Source organism: Metopolophium dirhodum, chromosome 2 (assembly GCF_019925205.1).
Source record: "Metopolophium dirhodum isolate CAU chromosome 2, ASM1992520v1, whole genome shotgun sequence".
Lineage (NCBI taxonomy): Eukaryota > Metazoa > Arthropoda > Insecta > Hemiptera > Aphididae > Metopolophium > Metopolophium dirhodum.
In genome coordinates, this window is record NC_083561.1 from 39,443,551 (window position 1) to 39,464,586 (window position 21,036).

The 21,036-nt window shown below is 28.1% G+C and overlaps 3 protein-coding genes across 5 annotated transcripts in view; 2 read left to right on the plus strand and 1 right to left on the minus strand.

The window, feature by feature from the left end:
• Nucleotides 1-265: 265 nt before the first annotated feature.
• LOC132938363 (uncharacterized) overlaps nt 266-21,036 on the plus strand; it is a 32,797-nt gene continuing 12,026 nt past the window's right edge. Inside the window, exons 1-2 of one of the 2 annotated variants that reach the window (XM_061005149.1) lie at nt 266-385; nt 600-802. In XM_061005149.1, coding sequence (XP_060861132.1) covers nt 601-802 — 202 coding nt within the window. In that variant the 5' untranslated portion in view covers nt 266-385; nt 600. Of the gene's footprint in view, nt 386-599; nt 803-15,614; nt 19,084-21,036 lie in introns of those variants that run through there. The other variant, XM_061005150.1, reaches the window with a different exon arrangement.
• On the plus strand, nt 9,646-14,991 carry LOC132938364 (uncharacterized). Of its 2 annotated transcripts, XM_061005152.1 has the most exons (3): nt 9,646-12,200; nt 13,752-13,966; nt 14,087-14,991. In XM_061005152.1, exons 1-3 carry the CDS (start codon nt 11,905-11,907, stop codon nt 14,632-14,634), a joined length of 1,059 nt encoding a protein of 352 aa, XP_060861135.1. In that variant the 5' UTR covers nt 9,646-11,904; the 3' UTR covers nt 14,635-14,991. The 2 variants fall into 2 exon arrangements, with proteins under 2 accessions (XP_060861135.1, XP_060861134.1); XM_061005151.1 differs by having other exon boundaries at nt 13,752-14,991.
• LOC132938365 (uncharacterized) lies at nt 12,227-15,615 on the minus strand. Its single transcript, XM_061005153.1, has 2 exons — nt 15,023-15,615; nt 12,227-13,211 (listed from the first exon to the last, which is right to left on the minus strand). Exons 1-2 carry the CDS (start codon nt 15,192-15,194, stop codon nt 12,451-12,453), a joined length of 933 nt encoding a protein of 310 aa, XP_060861136.1. The 5' UTR covers nt 15,195-15,615; the 3' UTR covers nt 12,227-12,450.

Consider the following 21,036-nt stretch of genomic DNA (forward strand, 5'->3'; position numbering starts at 1 on the left):
ATAATAATAATATTTATTTTATTAATACTTAATAAAAAAAAAAAAGTAACCGAATCATGCCATCTCTAGAGTCTAGATAAGTGATACACCCCAGTGCATAATCAGTCAAAATGTACTGAGAACTGAAAGATCTAAAAACCATATGACCGAATCATTTATATATGTATAAGATTCGGTCACAAGACTGATTCGGTCATTTTGATTCGTTCGTATGCACTAGTTGAAATGTTTCTTTTTTTTTTATCTATCGAATATGATAATGAACGTCGTGTTGATATCACGTTCTAAAAAAATTACGATTTAATTTTTTACATTAGTTAACTAAAATAATATCAAGATTTGAAAAACTGAATTTTCATAATCAAAATAATTGTACAGGTGTCAGGTATGTTTTTATTATTATTCATTAGCTAATTAAGTATATTTTACATTTGTAGTTTAAATATATTCATTTCTTTACTTAATGTTTCATATGAAGCTCGATTTCTTTTAATTGTCTTGTGGGGCAAAATCTTATAGTTATACACCATACGGTTTTACTACATTGCTATGGTTGAATTTAATCAAGCATTTTAATAGTATTGAAATTTTTTTTTTAGTATGGTTCGTAATTATTTTTGGAAATCTAACCGACAATCATGGTTGCAAGATGCCATGAAATATGCAATACTGGCTGTGGTAGAAGGAAGTATGACTTATGATACTCCGTCTAGTCATTACGAAGTTCCTCGTTTGTCGTTACAAGACCGAGAAAAAAATGTTAAAGAAGGAACAATAAATGTACAAGAGTGTGTATTAAAAGGTATATTTAATGATTACACAATTTGGTAGTTAGTTTGATATTTTTATCATCACAGATAATTTTTTATTAAGAGGACGTAGTACCAGCATGTTTTGTCTCCGTCTTACACACATACAACATAGACAATTTTTGTTCACCAGTTTCAATAGTGTGCTGTTAGTTTTGATATTAGTTGGACCCGACCCATTATATAACTTAATGATAAGATTATTATCTTGGGCCTCATGTAGGCTTTTATTGATATTATTATTTTTAAGTAAGTTATAAACTTTTTGAAACTGATCATAACTTACTTAAAAATAATAATATCAATAAAAGCCTACTTGAAGCCCTAAATAATAAATTAAACCTTCATGATAATTTTCTAAAATTAATACTTTGTATTTATATAAAGAAAAAACTCCATAAGCGGTTACTAGTAAATATATTTACCCACGTAGAAATAAAATGATTAGGATCAAGGCCAGTATTTGTATGCAACAGCATGTTTTTTTTGATACTTCCAAATGGAGTGTTAGTGAGTGATGTCCACAATTTATATTATTCTGATAAAAAACTGTACTATTTTTATTTTGCATGTTTTAGTATAATTTATATTGAGCTTAATGCATATTTTTGCATAATTAGTATGATCGTATTTATTGTATTTAAGCCGGTAATAATTAAACTGATCAAAGTATATAACTTGGTTTTTTTGTCAAACATACATTTTATTTTTATAAATGAAATCCAATGGTACAATATGCGATAAAAGAGTGAATAGTTTGACAGAGAAAGATAAACACAATTAATAAAAGTGTGTAGGTATCAATATGAAATCCAAGATTGGATATAATTTGTTGGGTATTAGTGTACTACACACAATCCTAATGTTTTCTATGTCGTATAAATCGTTCAGCTGTTCATTCATCACCATTAGATTAATTTTCAGTATGATTTTAGTTTTAAAAATACTGAAAATAAAAAATAAAAATGTCAAATTACGAAAATTTGTAGTAGAATTGTAGAAAAAAAATATGTGATTGTAGCATGTAGCACGCGTATTTTCACTATTGAATGTGAACTATAAGTTTTATTACTAAAATAATAATCAATAAATATGCATGCAAAAAATAAATAAATAATTTTTAATTTTTAATTTCAATTATATTATATTAAGACAATCAGCCAATCACGGATATATTTCAATAAATAAATATTTTTTTTTGTAAATTTATTTTGTGTCTCAAAATTAAAATGCATATTTTTGCATATTTTGGTAAATAAAATGCATATTTTACATTTTTATATTGCATAAAAATCCTAGCCCTAAAAGGATAATCATAGGTCTCATGCACAATTAAAGATTTACCTTCTATATCTTAAATCGTAGACCAATGCTATGATATTACTTACCTACTTACCTATTCAATTAGTTAAATGCAAATCATGGGAGAAAAAAATTAAATGTTCCAGTATTTTAGTTGGCAAATTATTATACCAGTGACCTATAAAACTCAATTTTTAATTATTGTTGAACCTTTACAACATTTATATATGATATATTCATCGTAAGTACCTATAGGTACTATATATTTGAACTCATACATTAAAAAAAATGGGTAAGTGGATGTCGCTCTGCTGTACAGTAGGTTATAAATGGGTCACTGTAATGTATGGTGTTAAATTTGAATTCAATAATATAATATCATTGTATAAGAAAAACGATTCTGAGCGAAAACGGTCAGTCAGCCTATGATATTACCAAGTATATTTGATGATATTATTGTGAATAAAGTAATTTATATATAACTTATTTACGTGGAGCCTTGTTTTACATTTTCAATCCTTAGCTATAAAAGTTGAACATTTTATACATTTTTAACTACAAGATAATTATTACATTTTAAATTTGATAATTTTGTAAAAATTCAAACTTTAAATGCTTATATAAAAAAATTGTGCTTATGTATTTTTAATATTTTTCAACTGCTATTGTAACAATATATCAGGAGCCTTGCATTAAATTTTCACGCTTTTTTACACAACAAATAAAATTTTATTGATATTTATAGAAAAAGAAACTAAAAAAAATTGAAAACTGACAATGTCCGTAAACAATTCAACAAGAGTCAAATTATTTTCAAAATTGTATGGTGTATAGAAAATGCTAATATAAACATTTCATGCAATTTTCAAGTATCTACAATCATTTAGTTTTTAATTACAATAAAATAAGAAAACCGTTACATGAGAAATCGAGTAAATATCAAATGTTGTAAAAATATGAATTTCAAACGCTCATAAAAATTTAATTTGATTTGCTTGTAGACATTTTTTTTGTTTTATAAAGGTAGACAAATTTATGAGGAATCTTGTATTACATTTTCAAATATTAGATTTAAAAAGAAACATTTTTATGAATTCGCAACTCAAAATAATTTGCTAATTTTTGTGATTATTCCATATTTTGTCAATATTTGAACTAAAGATTTTTAATATTTTTAAAATACCACTGTAACAATATAGTAGAAGTCGTGTATTCAATTTTCAAGCTTTTTTACCCAACAAATATAGTTTGATTGACATTCATAGAAAAAATGACTAATAATATTGGAAACAGAAAATATTCCTAAACAGTTCAAAACAAATCAAAATATTTTGAAAATGTTATAGTGTATAGAAAATGCAAATATAAATAACAAGTGAAATTGTTTGTTTCATTTGTTTTAGAGTTATACCAAAAACCAAAAACAGATTTTGCGTAAAAATTCCCGTTTTTCCTTAATTTTTCTTTGGTTTTTCACGGTGCTTTTGAAAACTACTGGGAAATTTTTACTTTTGATCCCCTCCCTCCCTTAAATTACCAACTATATTCACTTTCCTATCAGAAAACCTACTGAAGAAAATCTAAGCATTTTTACTGTAATAAAAGGTTATGACAAATAAAAAAAAAACAACACACATCATTGTAAAATCAATACAGTCAATGTTCCACTCAGAATCTAAAATATTGTATTTATTCAATGTTTTAAAAATATTTATTCAATTTCTTTCATTGAAAATTCAGGAAATTTTTATTCCGCAGTTCATAAAAATTACAATGTACTTTCACTTTTGGGAGTAAAAATAGATGGTGCATCAATAGTATAGCTGCTTCACACAGTATTACATTTGTTCTTCTAGGTGCAATTTCGGTTTTTGTTTTTTTGGAAGGGAGGGGTATCCATATAAAACACCTCTCAAACAAGTATAACCTATATAATATACAACATAATGTATTAATAAATTGAATCCAAGCACCTTTTCTTCTTAAGCACTATTCACACTACTATATTCAACTGAAAAATATCTTATGAAAAATACATATACCTAACACACATTTGTAATTACAAGGTAATAAGATAATTATAATACTAAAAATAAAGAAATTACCTATGTATTATTTATTTAAAATTGTAATTGATGATCATTTTTTTCAAATTAATTTAATTAATATTTCTTTACTGTCTATTTCATTAAATATACTTCTTTCAATATAAATTATTAATAAGTTAGTGAATCGACCTTGCTCCATAGAAGTGCGCCTTCGATTTTTTATCCTGCGCATGGCTGAAAATGACATTTTACATGATGTAGGACTTGTTGGTATTGTAAGCGCTAATTGTACAAGTTTAAATAAATTTGGATAAACTATACGATTAACAATTGGTTTAAGACCATCAATATTGATTTCACTTTCCTCATTTAATCTTAATAAACAGATTTTTACTACCTTCATTTCACATTTTATAGCATCAACATCAATGTTCAATAACTCTTAGGAATTATATAATAGTTTTAAAATATTTAATTCAATATATGAAAATATATTTTAGTTTTTATAGTTTTTTTTTTACTTACTTTATAATGTTTAATGAAATATGTGGTGTCATTAAAATTAAGTTTAAGGAAATTGTCTATTCCAATTGTTATATTAAGGCTTTCTGATGGAAATCTTTGTTTTTAAGATGGTTTCTAGAATATCAATTATTTTAAAGTAAATTATTCATTAGTGATATTCTATGAAGTTCGTTCAATTTGCATATTTTCAGCACTAGTGGTACTAGTGGTAGTTGAGAGATATCATTAAAATAACTGGGTTCTTTTCTTTTTGATCCTAAAAATTGATTAAAATAATTATTATTTTTTCACTGTATCTTACCTACCCAAGTATAGCTGTATATCATAAAATTCAGCAAACAATTTTACATTTGACCACATGTAAACCCGTATAAGGCAAAAGGGGCTAAGTGACATGGTGTATACTACGGAGCAAGCGACAGTTAAAGAATTTGATCACAAGAGCGCTAGTGTTCCTATGACTATTTGGTAATGATATATTTTAATTTCATTTTTCAACAAGCAACATTTATTTACATAAGTGTAATAAAATTAGGGGCTACGCGCCTTTTTAGGGTATAATTAACAATAATGAAAATTGTAATACCTAAGCAACAACCACATGGCGCTTAGACCCCACGATTATAGCCTATCACTTTTTATAATATTGATAATATCAATAATAATATATTATTATAGTTATAATTATAGCATATTTAAATTAGGGTACAATAACACTCTTAATCACAAAAAAAAAAATCAGAGCTCAGCGCCAAAAAATAGTAAGTTTTAACAAAATGCATTGTCATGTATTTAAAATTAAGGGGAACATTTCAATTTAATTAGTATCAAGCCTTTAAGGTAACATAAAATGGAATCAAAATATATAATAACTTCATTCCTAAAGCTCAAATAAAAACCGAAGCCCCAACACCAAATTTAAGAACATATATAAATTTTATTTCTGCTCTCCTGAAAAGTAGTAAAACTGTCGCTTAGCCCCTTTTGCTTTTTACTAGTTTATGTCAGAAAAAGCAATGTTTGAACATTTATCTTATAATATTTTGATGACACCATTAATAACAGAAACAGCTTTTTCTAGTGTAGACGATTTTGGCTATAATTGAGTACTTGAAATGTTCATTATTTGTAAAATGTCTTCCAATACGAATAATAATAATAACAATATGAAGTATAAATTAAACTGAATTTGTTATTGCCATAATTCCTATATACATAAAAATAAATAAACAGTGTTTAGCAAAGATAATTAAATATTTTAGTAAAGTAAAGGTTAAAGATTAAAGATAATGGTAATTTATCTAGATAAATAAAAAAATAATTATTTTATATTTATAATTACCAAAGTCAATACAATACTTTTAACCTTATTAATTATTTCAAGGTTAAATACCTATACAAAATTACTTGTAAAATAAAAAATTGCCAATTATTAGAATAAGAACATATAAGCTATAAGATATAAATCATAATAGTAATGATTAAAATTGTTATGGCATATTTTGGCTAGTATAGAAGATAGAAAAAGTTTATTTAATATATGTCATTTATTCTATTTTTTTTTAAATACAATAGATTCAATCTTCTATATCAGCGGTTCTCAACCTTTTTATATGAAACCTACACAGTTTAAAATTTTTAACGTACCACCTGACCATTTTTTTTTGCTTATTAATAATGTATAAGTTTATGTTGTGTGTATAGAATTTTATTTTTTTAGAAATTACAAAATTATGGCAATTTAAGTATTTAATGCACAAAAAGAAATTAAATTAAATATGTACAATTATTATATTTATTATGGTTCACTTTTTACTTCAATGAGACGGTTGGTATTGTTTTTAACAGACGATGACGTCAATATCAGGCTCAATATTGGTAGCTTCAAATCTTAAATCACTTTTTACATTTAATCTATTTCTATATTTATTTTTTGTGTACAATAAGTGAAAAAAGGTGGATAAGTGGATGTCGCTCTGCTGTACGGTAGGTTACAAGTGGGTCACTGTAATGGATGATGTTAAATTTGAATTCAATGATATAATATCATTGTATAAGAAAAACGATTCTGAGCGAAAACGGTCAGTCAGCCTATGATTTTACCAAGTATATTTGATGATATTATTGTGAATAAAGTAATTTATATATAACCTATTTACGTGGAGCCTTGTTTTAAATTTTCAATCCTTAGCCATAAAAGTTCAAAATTTATAAATTTTTAACTACAAAATAATTAATAAATTATAAATTTGATAAATGTTGTCAAAATTTGAACTTTAAATGCTTATAAAAAAAAATTGTGCCAATGTATTTTTAATATTTTTCAACTGCTATTAGAACGATATATCAGGAGCCTTATATTAAATTTTCACGCTTTTTTACCCAACAAATAAAAATTTATTGATATTTATAGAAAAAAAACTAAAAAAATTGAAAACTGACAATGTCCGTAAACAGCTCAAAAAGAGTCAAAATATTTTCAACATTTTATGGTGTATAGAAAATGCTAATATAAACATTCAGTGAAATTTTCAAGTATCTACAGTCATTCGTTTTTTAATTACAATAAAATAAGAAAATTGTTACATGAGAAATCGAGTAAATATCAAATGTTGTAAAAATATAAATTTTAGACGCTCATAAAAATTTAATTTAAGTTTCTTTTAGACATTTTTTTTTTGATAAAGGTAGACAAACTTATAGTTATGAGTAATCTTTTATTACATTTTCAAATCTTAGATTTAAAAAGAAAAATTTTTATGAATTCTCATCAAAATAATTTGCTATTTTTCGTGATTTTTCCGTATTTTGTCAAAATTTGAACTTTAAATGCTTATAATTAAAAACTGTTACTAAGGATTTTTAATTTTTTTCATCTGCCTTTGAAACAATAACCTAGGAGCCTTCTATTAAATTTTCAAGCTTTTTTACTCAACAGATAAAATTTTATTGATATTTATAGAAAAAAAAAACTAAAAAAATTGAAAACTGACAATGGCCGTAAACAGCTCAAAAAGAGTCAAAATATTTTGTAAATTTTATGGTTTATAGAAAATGCTAATATAAACATTCAGTCAAAATTTCATGTCCCTACGGTCATTTGTTTTAGAGTTACACCAAAAACCAAAATCGATTTTCTCGAAAACAGATTTTGCGTAAAAATTCCCGTTTTTCCTTAATTTTTCTTTTGTTTCACGTCGCTTGTGAAAACTACTGGGAAATTTTTACTTTTGACCCCCCAAAGTACCAACTAGATTAAATAATAAAAAAAAAAAAACACACATCATTGTAGAATCAATACACTCATCGCTTCGCTCAGAATCTAAAATGTATTTTTGCAAAGATTTATTGATACAAAAGGGATTAGATACCGTGAAGCTTGTGTGGTCAATGCCGAGTATTCTTGTTTCATGTCCAGCCAAAAATTAGTGACACACAACCTCAAATAAACCAAATAATATATAATGTTAATAATGATTCGTTCCAATTTTTTTTTCATAAAGAGAAATTTTCTTCTCATACCACTCACAGGTTAAGTAGCGCTGTTCATATAATATTTTAATTTTAAAGCGAGTTATAAGTATTTTAAGATATACAAACAATTTATAATTTTTTAAATACTCATAACTCGCTTTAAAATTAAAATATAACAAAAAGCCTATGAGATGCCCTAGATAATAATATTACCTTTAAATTTTATAAGAGATCAATTCACTCTAATGTTTAAACTAGCAGTGCTAAACGTGATCTACTAAGCTCAAAATTTTCTATGTTACGCACATAGAAAAGAGATTAAATAGAAGGGCAACTTACTGCTGTAGAAATAACTACTATTGTCGTAATAACTATCTCAATCAAACTGAAATTTCACAATCAATAATCTGCTATTGATAGTTAGCAATTGATAATAAGCAATCTATTGTACATTTTCATTCCTATTATTGTAATACCTTTTTTAAACTTTCATTAGAAATAGATTAATTTAAACAATTGTAAAATTAATAAACAAAATTATATTTATTTTGTAAAAAGTATGTTACAAGAAATAAATAGTAATAAATTAAGTAAATATAATATCAGTGTGTACAACTATTAAAATTAATAATTATAAATATTATCTATATAGCTTACAATAATTAGTTATTATACATAATTAACATTTCGTCTCTGCAATGCAATTCTTTTCTTTTTAAAATTAGTATTTGCGGACAAAAGATCTTTTGTTACTATTTGTTCACTTTTACTTAATATACTATTAATATGATGAGTATATGAATAAATTAAAAGATTACACACAGTATTTACAAAAATAATAGACAAATCATGTTTTTCACAAATAAGATTTTGAAAGGAAATAACAAGTTTCATAATAAATAGGTATTTTGAAAAATGCTATAAACCACTTTTTTTATAGGCAAAATGGTAAAAATGTAATTTAAAAAATTTTATTTTATAGCTTTATAAATTAATTACATTTTTATCAGGAAGTAATAGTTTATATTGAGCTTAGTTGTCTTATAAAATGTTCATCTAAAACAACGCCGGATGAAAGCATGGACACATAAACGACAATTCTTAGACATATTTTTATTATTTGTATTACCCATCCAGCAACATAAGCTCTACTTCCAGAAGTCACTTGAGTATTAGAACTGGGCATTTCAACATCTGGAATTTCGATTTCAATCATGTTCTCCTCCATTGAACTCTGAATAATTGTCTCTTCTAAGGGTACTTCATTAAATAAGAAATTCTTTAGACTATCCAAAGCGCCATCATAATCATCATTTTCACAGTTTTATCCTACCAAATGGTTAGACGTGAAGTTGTTTATTAACAATGAAATAAACATAACTGGTGTTGGTTTTATATTTCTGACTCTATGATTCCAAATGGAACTGAAGAAGTTTTCAATCTGATCTTGATTAAAATATTCTAACAATACAAATGCAAAGCCACAATCAAGAATTTGTGATTCAAAGTGTATGATTTCTTTTATTGTCTTTATCCAATAAGTAATTGAAGGAACAGTTGCTTTGTTTGTATATATATATATCTCATTGAATTAAGAATGATTAATACTTTTTGCCAAAAATCCCAATGAGACAAATACCAGGTACTGGTTTAATGGAGTTACTGTTTACTATCAAATAACTTGTCCACAAATAAACATAATTGTCCTGTACTTTATTCTGAAGCATCAATGCCCTTTATTACTTTACTTTCTGTAGAAATACAAAAACATACCTAGTAGAAGATATAATTTGTTATTAATTCTACAATAACACAATGGATTATACTATAAACTTTTATTAATCTCAGCAAATTGTTGCATAATTGAGCCAACGCGTTGACTAAAAACTTGAGCTGCATTAGCCACTTTCATTTTTTTCAGTTTCAGTTTCAGTCAATCAGCGAGTTTGGATGTTAAACACGCACGTACACAAAAAACAATTTGGGAGGGGGTTCATAATATAAAATGTATAATCTAATCTATATTTTATAATATAAAATAGCGTAAACAAAAAATGCCTTTTAGTTATAATAGTACAGTAAATAGAATTTGACAAAAATACAACAGTGAAATTAAATAATATAATATTTTAAATGAGTTAATATTTTTAAATTGAATCGTATTTTGTTTATAAATCTTAACATCTTAAATTATTTTTTAACTTAAGTATTAAGAGGATGTCAGCGCACTATTTGTTTTTTCTGACCCACGCGCAACATAGACAGAATGCATTTACACAGAATAACTTTTTCCATATTTTTAAGTAACCTTAGAGTAAAATCGCCCATTATAAAAACGATAGAGAATAATATTTTTGAGGAAATGACATATCTATTTGTCTAAATATTGTCTCCAAAACCATTTAAACATAATTTGAATTTACAACATTTATTTGTTTATTTTGAAAGTCGAATACAAAGTCAAATAACAATAAAAAATAAAATCGATATGTCATTCTCTCAAAAATATTATTCTCTATCTTTTTTGTAATGGGTGATTTTACTCTAAGATTACTTAAAAACATAAAAAAAATGATTCTGCGTTAATGCGTTTTGTCTATGTTGTGCGTGGACCATAGAGGAAACAAATAGTGCGCTGACATCCTCTTAATGCTTAAGTTAAAAAATAATGTAAGATGTTAAGATTTATAAACAGAACACTATTCATTTTAAAATATTAACTCATTTAAAGCATTATATTATTTAATTTTACTGTTATATTTTTGTCAAATTGATATTCTACTTAATGTACAATTTTAACTAAAAGGCATTTTTTATTTACTCCTTTTTATATACGCATAACTTACTAAAAAATGTAACTATCGTAAAATACACAAATAATGTACTAACTAGTTGGCAGTTACCATCAAGTTTCATCAAGGTTGATTTACTCTAATTTACGCGTTACGCGTTTTCCTCAGCGTAAATTATCTATATGTTAGGTACGCACTTGTAAGACGAAACAACAAATGGCCGTGTATCGTCCTTTTTATTAGTCATATTAAATTTAATATTTATATTTATATATTATAATTTAATTTTTACGTCTGATCGGAAACAGTATAACTACTCGTATACGAAATCAATATATTCATGAAAAGTTGTCCATTTCATGAATTGAAAACTTAAATAATATATACTGTGTGTCCACATTAACACTTACACAGTAATATAATATATAAATATTTAAGTAATTTTAAATATAAGAAATAAAATATACTCATTTAAAAAAACGAAAAATGTTACGCTCGGTAAATCACGTTAGTTTAAAAATTAGAGTGAATTGGTCTCTTATAAAATTTAAAGATAAGATAGGCCATACTATAGGCTTTTTATAATATTTTCATTTGTACAATTACATATACGTATTTGCTTTGGGGATTTTTTTCCGATTACCCGCTTATTCGAACGAGATACACTATCTGACAATACATCAATAACACTGTTGGTTGGTTGTTATTCGAAATAACATATTATATACTATTTAGGATAGCAGGTACCACCCACCAAGTAGACGCCCGCAAGTTGTATAGAAACAGCATAGATCAATTTATTTAAGAGCTCTTTCACACGAAGCCACTATGGCAGCGCCACCATGGTCGCGCCACCAGAAAAGCATCGCCACAGTTCATGCTTCCAGAAGCGCCTCTGTGATTTTAATTTTCGATAGAATTTAGAATAGAATATAATTTTAATTTAGTTCCAAAATGGAAGTGGAAGAGGTTGCATGTGTAGCATATCTGTACGCTCGTGTTGTACGTAAACGAAAAAAAAATAGAAAATATTGGGTACACCCACTACTGTCTGATCGTTCTACGAAAGGTCTATTCAATTTATTTTATAATGATTTAAGAAAATATGAAGACAAATTTTTTAACTATTTAAGAATGTCTGTTAGTTCATTTGATGAATTAATGGAACAACTTCAAGACGATTTAACGGGTCAACAAACAAATATGAGAGAATGTATTTCACCTCTTGAAAAATTAGTCGTAACTTTAAGGTAAAGTATAATTTTGTTTAATAAATACTTACGTGTACGTACAAGCTATTAATAAACTATAATATTGATCTTCTTAAAACATTTTTATTTTAAAGATGAATGTCAAATACAAAACCTATATTATAATACCCTTATTATAAAAATACCTATTACAAATTAAAAACATAGACATATTAAAATGAAAAAACACAATACATATCCACTATCTGTTTTAAAATTAGATGGTGTACTTTTAGTATTATAATTTATTTTAGTTGAATATATCTGTCTGTATAAATGAGTCTGTAGAATTTTCTGTTGAAGCAAAGCTTGGTGAGGGCAGTGGAGTTGAAGTACTTGACTGATGTTGTGTTACAGATGTAGATCTTATTTGACTATTGAATTGATTTTGTAAAACTCTTTGAGAATTTGTATCTGAATGTAGTTGGGTTGTTTGATATATAGGATGATAACTTGTATATGGAGACATTACATTTTGGCTGCTAAGATTATATTGTTGAGGATGATGAGACATACTTAAAGAAACTGATTGCATATTCATTTGAGCATTATTTATTACTTTCATTAAATCCATTTTAACTGAAAAACGTAAATGCTCAGGTATTTCTTTCAGAGGCTTTAATAAAGATAATAAAAACAATCTATCGGCGTCTTCTTCATAGTTTTTCGTTTGTTCTTTACGAAGTTCTACACTTTGGTGTAATGCGTTAATTATTTCGTTTTCAACTGAATTTCTTTGATTAACCTTTTTTTTCTTAGAATTAGGTTCGTTATTCAATACATTAGTATTAAAAGGACCTCCTAAATCATCTCCACTTTCATCAGCATCTGGTATTATATTTGTTTCTGTGGGTTTATTTTGAATAATTGGTTTTAAAAATAATAACTGATTGTAGTAAACATATGGATTTTTTCTGGAAGTTTCAGACCCTGATTTAAGTTTTTTAATTCTGCTCAATTCTCTTGAAAAACAATCACGTAAACTTTTCCATTTGCGTTGTAAATTTATTCCTAAAAAAATAATCGTACATAAAAATATATAGGTTGCGCTTTAAATTTAAAACTACATCATGCATTTTTTAATTATTAAAAAATGTATAAACATATATACTATTTATTTTATCCATTTTTAATAATATTTACAAAATTTCAATTTTTAGTTAAAAATAAGTTAAGTAAGACCTTTCAAATGTACCAACTAGGAATCTACAATATTTTTAAGATAAAGTCAAATGTAAATTACTTTTATTGCTATATATACTTTAATCTCTTATTTAACATACATAGTTTAAAATATTTGGTATAGTATTTTATTAAATTATTAAACGGATATTATATATATATATAGGGTTATAGATACCTATGTCAAATAAAGTGTTACACCATTATTAATTATATTGCAATATATATATAAATATAGGGAGGTAAATTGTTCAAAAATTTAAAACTATGAAATGTACATAATATAATAAAAAGTGTTATATTATGACTTTTTTTTTCCCGAATACCTCAATACGATACCTAAATTATTTGGTTCTAATTTTTATGCAGATACCTTGCCAGTGGATGTTCTTTTACGGAATTACACCATGAATATCGTCTAGGAATTTCTACTATTTCTGGATTTGTTACTCAAGTTTGTGAGGCTATATGGAATAGATTGAAAGATGAATGTATGCCTCAACCATCAACACAAATGTGGCTCGAAATTGCAAATAAATTTGAAACATTTGCAAATTTTCCTAATTGTATAGGCGCCGTCGACGGTAAGCATATCAGAGTAATTAAGCCCACCGACACTGGTTCATTGTATTACAATTACAAACATTATTTTTCGATTGTATTGATTGGTATTTGTGATGCCAACTATTCATTTGTATCCATAGATGTAGGTGCTTATGGAAAGAGTAGTGATTCTTCAATTTTTAAAGAATCTATGTTCTATAAAAAAATGATGAATAATTCTCTGAATATTCCTAATCCAAAACCGATTTCAACGTTGAACTCAGAACCAATGCCATATGTAATAGTAGGTGACGAAGCGTTTGGATTATCGGAAAATATAATGCGACCATATGGTGGAAAAAATTTAACCATGACAAAAAAAATATTCAACTATCGGCTGTCGAGAGCTCGTAGATACATAGAATGTACATTTGGAATCCTTTCCAATAAATGGAGGATTTTTCATCGACCATTAAACGTGAAACTTGATTTGGCTCAAAATATAATCAAAGCTTGTTGTATCTTACACAACTTTGTACGGGCAAGAGATGGATATCGGTATGATGATACTTTAACAGTTCAAGGATTGGAAAATATAGAAAACACAAATGTAACAAGAGGATCACAAAATGCTCAAACTGTGAGAGATAAGTACGCAAATTATTTTGTAACCGATGGTCAAGTTGAATGGCAGTATAGTAAAATTTAAGTTTTTATATCTAAATAAAATTTAAATATTATATAAATAATTCTTAACGTAAATAAAATATTTGAATATATAAATAAAGTTAAATTTATGTAGTTTGTACAATGTAGTAATAATAATAGAAAATAATTTACGAAAAAGTAGGTAATATACATTTTGGATATTTTAATATTTTTTTTGTTTATTATTTGAATCGCGGACGAAAAGTCCGAGCACATTTTTACTGTCAGAAAAAAACTCCGAAAATACAAAATATTCTATTAATTTTCATTTATAATTATATTATATATATTATTACTGTAGTGATCGGTTTCTATTTTTTTAAATTTTGATATTTTGTCCTCGGAGTTTTTGACCGGAGATTTTCATTCTATTTTATATTACTACTCACCAATTTCCTTTTTCTCTTGGATTGTGTTTTCTTCACAGGAAAATATATCTGTAAGTTCTTCCCAACATTTCTTTTTAATATCACGATTAGAATAATCGCTACAAGCAGAGTTCCATATTGCCGGGCGATTTTCTATTTCAATAATAAACTTTTCCGAATCAAAGTTATCCATGTTAAATAAAAAAACTGGCAAAATAAAAAATGTCAACACGCGCCACTGGCTGTGATACGAATGAAAAGATTACGCGTGTTTACATTAGAACTATGTAAATTTAGTTGGTCGCGCTTCTATTTTGGTCGCGCGTTTGTTATGTCTGGTCGCTACAACTCCTATGAGTGGCGCGGCCAACTTGGTGGTACCACCATGTGTGAATACGCTAGTTTAATTATTAATATCTTATGGTGGCGCGACCATGGTGGCGCTGCCATGGTGGCTTCGTGTGAAAGAGCTCTTACTTATCGCAGCAGGCTGCAGCCGCAGGGCGGTTCCTGTTTATAACACAAGTGCACATTCACTAGCTCAGTGGCGTAGCCTGGAATTTTGTATGGGGAGGGCTAAGTATCACAAAAAAATACAAAAATGCGGGTAAGTGGATGTCGCTCTGCTGTATAGTAGGTTACAAGTGGGTCACTGTATAATGGATTGTATTAAATTTGAATTCAATGATATCATATTATCATTGTATACGTAAACGATTCTGAGCGGAGATGGTTTGTCAGTCTGGAGATTTTATGTTGTTATTATATTTTACTATAGGCCTGTATGTTGAATTAATATTATATTAATCGTTATTTTTATGGTGATAAACAAATTGTTAGAAATTAAAATCCCATTTTTAGCAGTTTTTTGTAATTTATCGGTGGTTTTTCTCGTGGCATTTAATAACTATTGAGAAAATCGAAAAATGACCTGTTTAAAGTACCATCTTAATCCAATTTTCTAAAAAATAAGATACTATATGTTGAAATTGAAGCACTCCTTCTGGTAGACATTTTGTATACAGAATAAAAAAAAATAAAAAAAATATCACCATTGAAAAACCAATGGATTCATCACTCCGCTCAGAATCTAAAATACAATTACAATATTATGTCTTTTATTTACACTTGTTAATTGATTATGCTTCAAAATATAAATACATAAATTCAGAATATAAAAATAATATATTTGGATTGGGTTATTTTTTTGGATTGGGCGGTCGTCCGCGCTTGAGCGGTATGTAGTAGAACAGTCTTGAGAAAAGTACTGCACAAGATTGCTGTACACGTCATTTGTACAAAGTAAAAATTAAATCAAGTCAAAAGTACTACGCATCGTGTAAACCAAACATTATAATGGAATTGTTGTGCACATTCGTTTCTGTGCACATAACCAATTAAATTGTTAGCAGTGAATTATCACAAAAAACGAAAGAAATGCCAAGATCCTGCGGTTCATGTATGTTTTTACTAAAAACTTGTTTCTAACAGGGGATGCAGCAGCAGCTGTCCGTGTGACGCCATACCTACTATGTATAATAATACATTTTAGTTTGATGTTGTATAAATTGTCTGCTGAAATAAAAGGTATCATGGAATTTAGGTAGATGACCTAACCTGTACCATTTTAAGAAGTTTTTATAGAAAACTCATGACGTGTTCTCGTGTACTCGTGTGGAATGCTAACCGTAGATAATATCATTGTCACCGTCGTCTGAATTTATAATAAATCGTTTTATTGTAGCCGAAAGGTAAAATGTAAAACTGTTGTTTGTACATTAGGTAGGTAGGTACCTATTATATTATTCTAATCGACAGGTGATGGGTCTACATGGCGGGCGCCAAGATTCTTAGTCGGTTTATACTACGGTAAGATATGTCTACTGTAGTAATAAAACTTGTTGTATTGTTACTGCGCAGATAGTAGGCACACCTTCCTAAAAATGTTGCTGCACGTTTACCCAGTATAGTGCTATGGTACTCGTACTCAATCTTTTTAGATCCACGTACCACCTGCACAGTTTGAACATTATCATGAACCATTTTATCAAAATAATAACTTTTTTTTGCTTATCAAAAATGTTCCCTTCATTTTACATGCATAGGTATGGTTAGAATATAACGTATACAGTCGTAGATATATATATAAAACCAGCTAATATTAAATAAACTAAATAATATTACGTTTATTCCTAACATTTTTATAGCTTCACTATATTATAATATAATATAACGATCAGTTGAATTATTATAAATAAGTACATCTTGTACAATATATCTCCTATAATTTTAATGAAAATCGTATTGAAGCACACTTTTTTGTACACAATAAGTAAAATCGTTTGTAAGGTAGGTAGGTACTTATATAAGTTATATTGTACAACATATAGAAGTTATGAACACTTTGTGCAACATTTGAATTTTAAACCCATTTTTAGGTTACTACAGCGTCAGGACTACACCATTTTTCAATTCGTATTACACATTTACACATGTTGATTTCTGTACTGCACACCAAATTGTGGTCTGAATTATAAAATATATTACCACTGCATATAGTATAACCGCTATTAAATTTAAAACCTGTGCGTGACATTACATTTTATGGGGATAAAAGGTTTTGGTTGTACGATCACACAACCGAAGTCAAAACCCAGGTACCAATAATATTATAAACCCTGCACATTTAGTTTGTTGCTTATATAATTATGCGACGCAGTAAGTATCATAAAAACGCTTTCGGAACGTTTTATTTTATAATTAAAAAAATAAATAGTTGGTAGGTATACATAAATACTACTAATTAGGTTTGACATATAAGCGTAAAATAATAATGTTGGTGACAGGTGTACAGTTAATGAAATCATTTCAAAACAATATTTAGAAAATACTGTTTAAAAAATATTTATTGTTTTAATTCACCCATTATTAAAGTATAAAATATAACATTTTAAAATATAATAAATTGTGTAAGTGATGACTAAACGTTTTTCGTTTACAACAAAATAAGAAAATCGCTACATGAGAAATCGAATAAATATTTGATGTTGTAGAAATGTCAACTTCAAACGCTCATAAAAATGTAATGTGACTTTATTATAGACATTTTCTTGTTGATAAAATTATATAACCTTATAAGGAATCTTGTATTACATTTTAAAATCTTAGATTTAAAAAAAAAATTTAGAAATTTCTAACTCAAAATAATGTGCACTATTTTGTCAAGATTTGAACTTAAAATGCTTATAAAAAAAAAAATTATTTAATATTTTTCAATTGTCATTGTAACATTAGAGTAACAACCTTGTATCAAATTTTCAAGCTTTTTTACCCAAAAAAAAAAAAATTGTAATGTCATTCATGGAAAAAAACTAAAAAAATTGAAAATTGATAATGCCCGTGAACAGCTCAAAACAAGTCAAAATATTTTGAATAATTCATGGTACATAGAAAATGGCAATATAAATTTTCAGTGAAAATTTCATGTAGATACGGGTTTTCATCTAGCGTTTTCGACGTGCGGTGCTCACGCATATTTACCGTGCGTTATAACCGCAGTATTATGTCTCGTCCCTTACCAGAAATCGAGACGGCGGCGGCGGCGTCGTCGTGGTGTCCAACACGCCCACACAAACGTCGTCAACCCGCAAACCGACGCACGCACACAAAAGCGTAGTCATACACCGAACGTGTACGTCTAACATTCCACTCCCTCCCATGCCGGTGTGTTACAAACCGCCGCCAACAAGCTGGCAGACAACGACACACCGCGTTCGAGTTCATTCGTGATTCGTCCGTCAGGCGTCGACACCGTACGATACATTAGCATCGCTCCACTGTTCCTGTAGTTCCCGAATTGGTTACTGCCACCCGTACGCCGTCCGTTAAATAATTGTCGACATAAATAATATTATTTTTACGGCATCGCAGCCGTTTTTTCGCCGTATTTTTTTACGGCACCGCAGCGGCATTATATTTTTGTCGAATAGCGTGTTTGTCGTCACCCACCTCTACAATCAACAAGCGACCAGCGTTGGACACTTCAAAAATGGCATCTAATATCAGCGTTTCACAAAACGAAAGTAATGATTTTTAACCCGACGATTATAACGTAACGTATTTGTTTTATTATATATGACATACGAATGGAGGCATTGCTGAGGAAATAATAAACGTTTTTTAAGTGGATGCTGGATACGACAGCAAACCTTCTCGCTAATACCTCGAGTTATGCCCCCGCCTACTATAGTCTATACTCGGGGTGACCAACCTGTTGCACGCGCGCCTTTTGCGGCACAATGGCACACTAGTGTCATATTAAATATATATTATAGTTTTTCAATATAACACTACAATTATTTTATAAAAATTCTGTATTTATAGTAGAATTACATAAATGGCTAAATTCCACAACACGCAAGGAAAAACTTTATCTGTATCGAAGCGTTTTTGTTCTTTCTTAGCACTTACCAGTAATTTTTAATAATTAAACGAAAAAAACAAAAAAAAACCTAATGTTCTCAAACTGATAACTTAAATTGTATTTATGTTATCCAAATAATAAAAATGCTACGACATTGATGAAGCTCATCCCTGTGCGTTGTGGAATTTTGGTAATTCTACTATAAATACAGAAGGAGCATAGTTGTCCCGTGCAAAACAGTTTTTGCTATGATGTGCATTTGTAAGACGGTCAGAACACATGCGAGTGTAGCGTGACTAGCGTCCTCTTAATAATTGTATGTAATATAATATATTATTTGATTAGAATCTATTATAAAGTCAGTAGTAATATAATAATCCCTGTGTTAATTTTTAATTTTTTTTTTCTATTTGGTACATTATGAAAATAGGTCCCTGGTGTGTACCATACGTGCCGTGGTTCGCACAGGCGCAGTATTGTAGGCCGCCGTCGGCGTGCGACTGTCGACTACCATGTCAGGTGCAGACTCGCATTTCTCTTTTTTTTCTCTTCCCTTCTTTGAAATTTTAAATATTTTTCATATTAGTAAAATATATTGTTTAAGTAATAGGTTTAATAGGGTTTTTACTATTGTCATATAAACTCCTAGGAATAGTAGGCACATAATATATATTTCATAATAGTTATACATATTCTGCAAAAAAATAATAAAACTTAATGTTTCTTTTATTAATAAAACTTCAAAAACATAATTATAGAGTTTATATAACAAATATATATAATAATAAACTAAATAAACATATTAAAAACCTCAGCATTGTTAAAATGTTATAAGTTTATAACAATATAACTAGGTATAATACAAACATGAAATTAAAAATAAAAATCATAATATCTCATCGACAACAAATTATTTCGAAAAAGAATATAAAATATTTAAGAAACGTGCGTTACGTATAGTGAAGCGACCTTGACAGTCTTCACGCACACCGCTCACGTATGACCGCCCGAAATTTCGTTCCTCCGACGTACTCGTCTCTCGACGTATCCCGCATGGAGCACACCCGACTCCGTCGACCCGCTCAACGAACGACCGCTCGGCCACATTGTAGCGCCATCGCTCGCCGTTACCTAACTGTATAAGTAAAAAAACGATCTCGACGCAGATGCATCTTACCAAAAACAGTGCTGTCATTATTTACACCCAAAACCTCGTGCGAATACCTTCTGACGCAGAAATCTGTTCAGCGAACTTGGGAAGTTAGGCAGGTGTGATTGTCGCCACACTTGCGCCACATATTATTTTGATAATTTTTAAATACAATATGGGTATATGATTTATTGATTTTTAGGGGGGGGGGGGCGAATATTGGCAAAAGTAAAAAAAAAAAACAAGAAAAAATGTCTTGTAAATTCAATATATTTTGTATCTATAAAATCCATAATATTGTTTTAAAAATATTTCTTTAATTATATATTATATTACCTACCTTGTGCCGGAGCACGGTTTTGTGGGCCCGGGGTAAGTAAAAAATGTGGGGCCCTCATTTCTATATTATACATTACAATATCCCCATTCTAATCGTGACATTGGCTCTTGACTTTTTTCATT

Excerpts from the sequence above, each read along its gene's own strand:
- LOC132938365 (XM_061005153.1), bottom strand. The coding sequence starts at position 15,194 with ATGGATAACTTTGATTCGGAAAAGTTTATTATTGAAATAGAAAATCGC. Across the intron at positions 13,212-15,022 it reads CCAAGAGAAAAAGGAAATTG|GAATAAATTTACAACGCAAA; the intron begins GTGAGTAGTAAT and ends TTATTTTTTTAG.
- LOC132938364 (XM_061005151.1), top strand. The coding sequence starts at position 11,905 with ATGGAAGTGGAAGAGGTTGCATGTGTAGCATATCTGTACGCTCGTGTT. Across the intron at positions 12,201-13,751 it reads AAATTAGTCGTAACTTTAAG|ATACCTTGCCAGTGGATGTT; the intron begins GTAAAGTATAAT and ends ATTTTTATGCAG.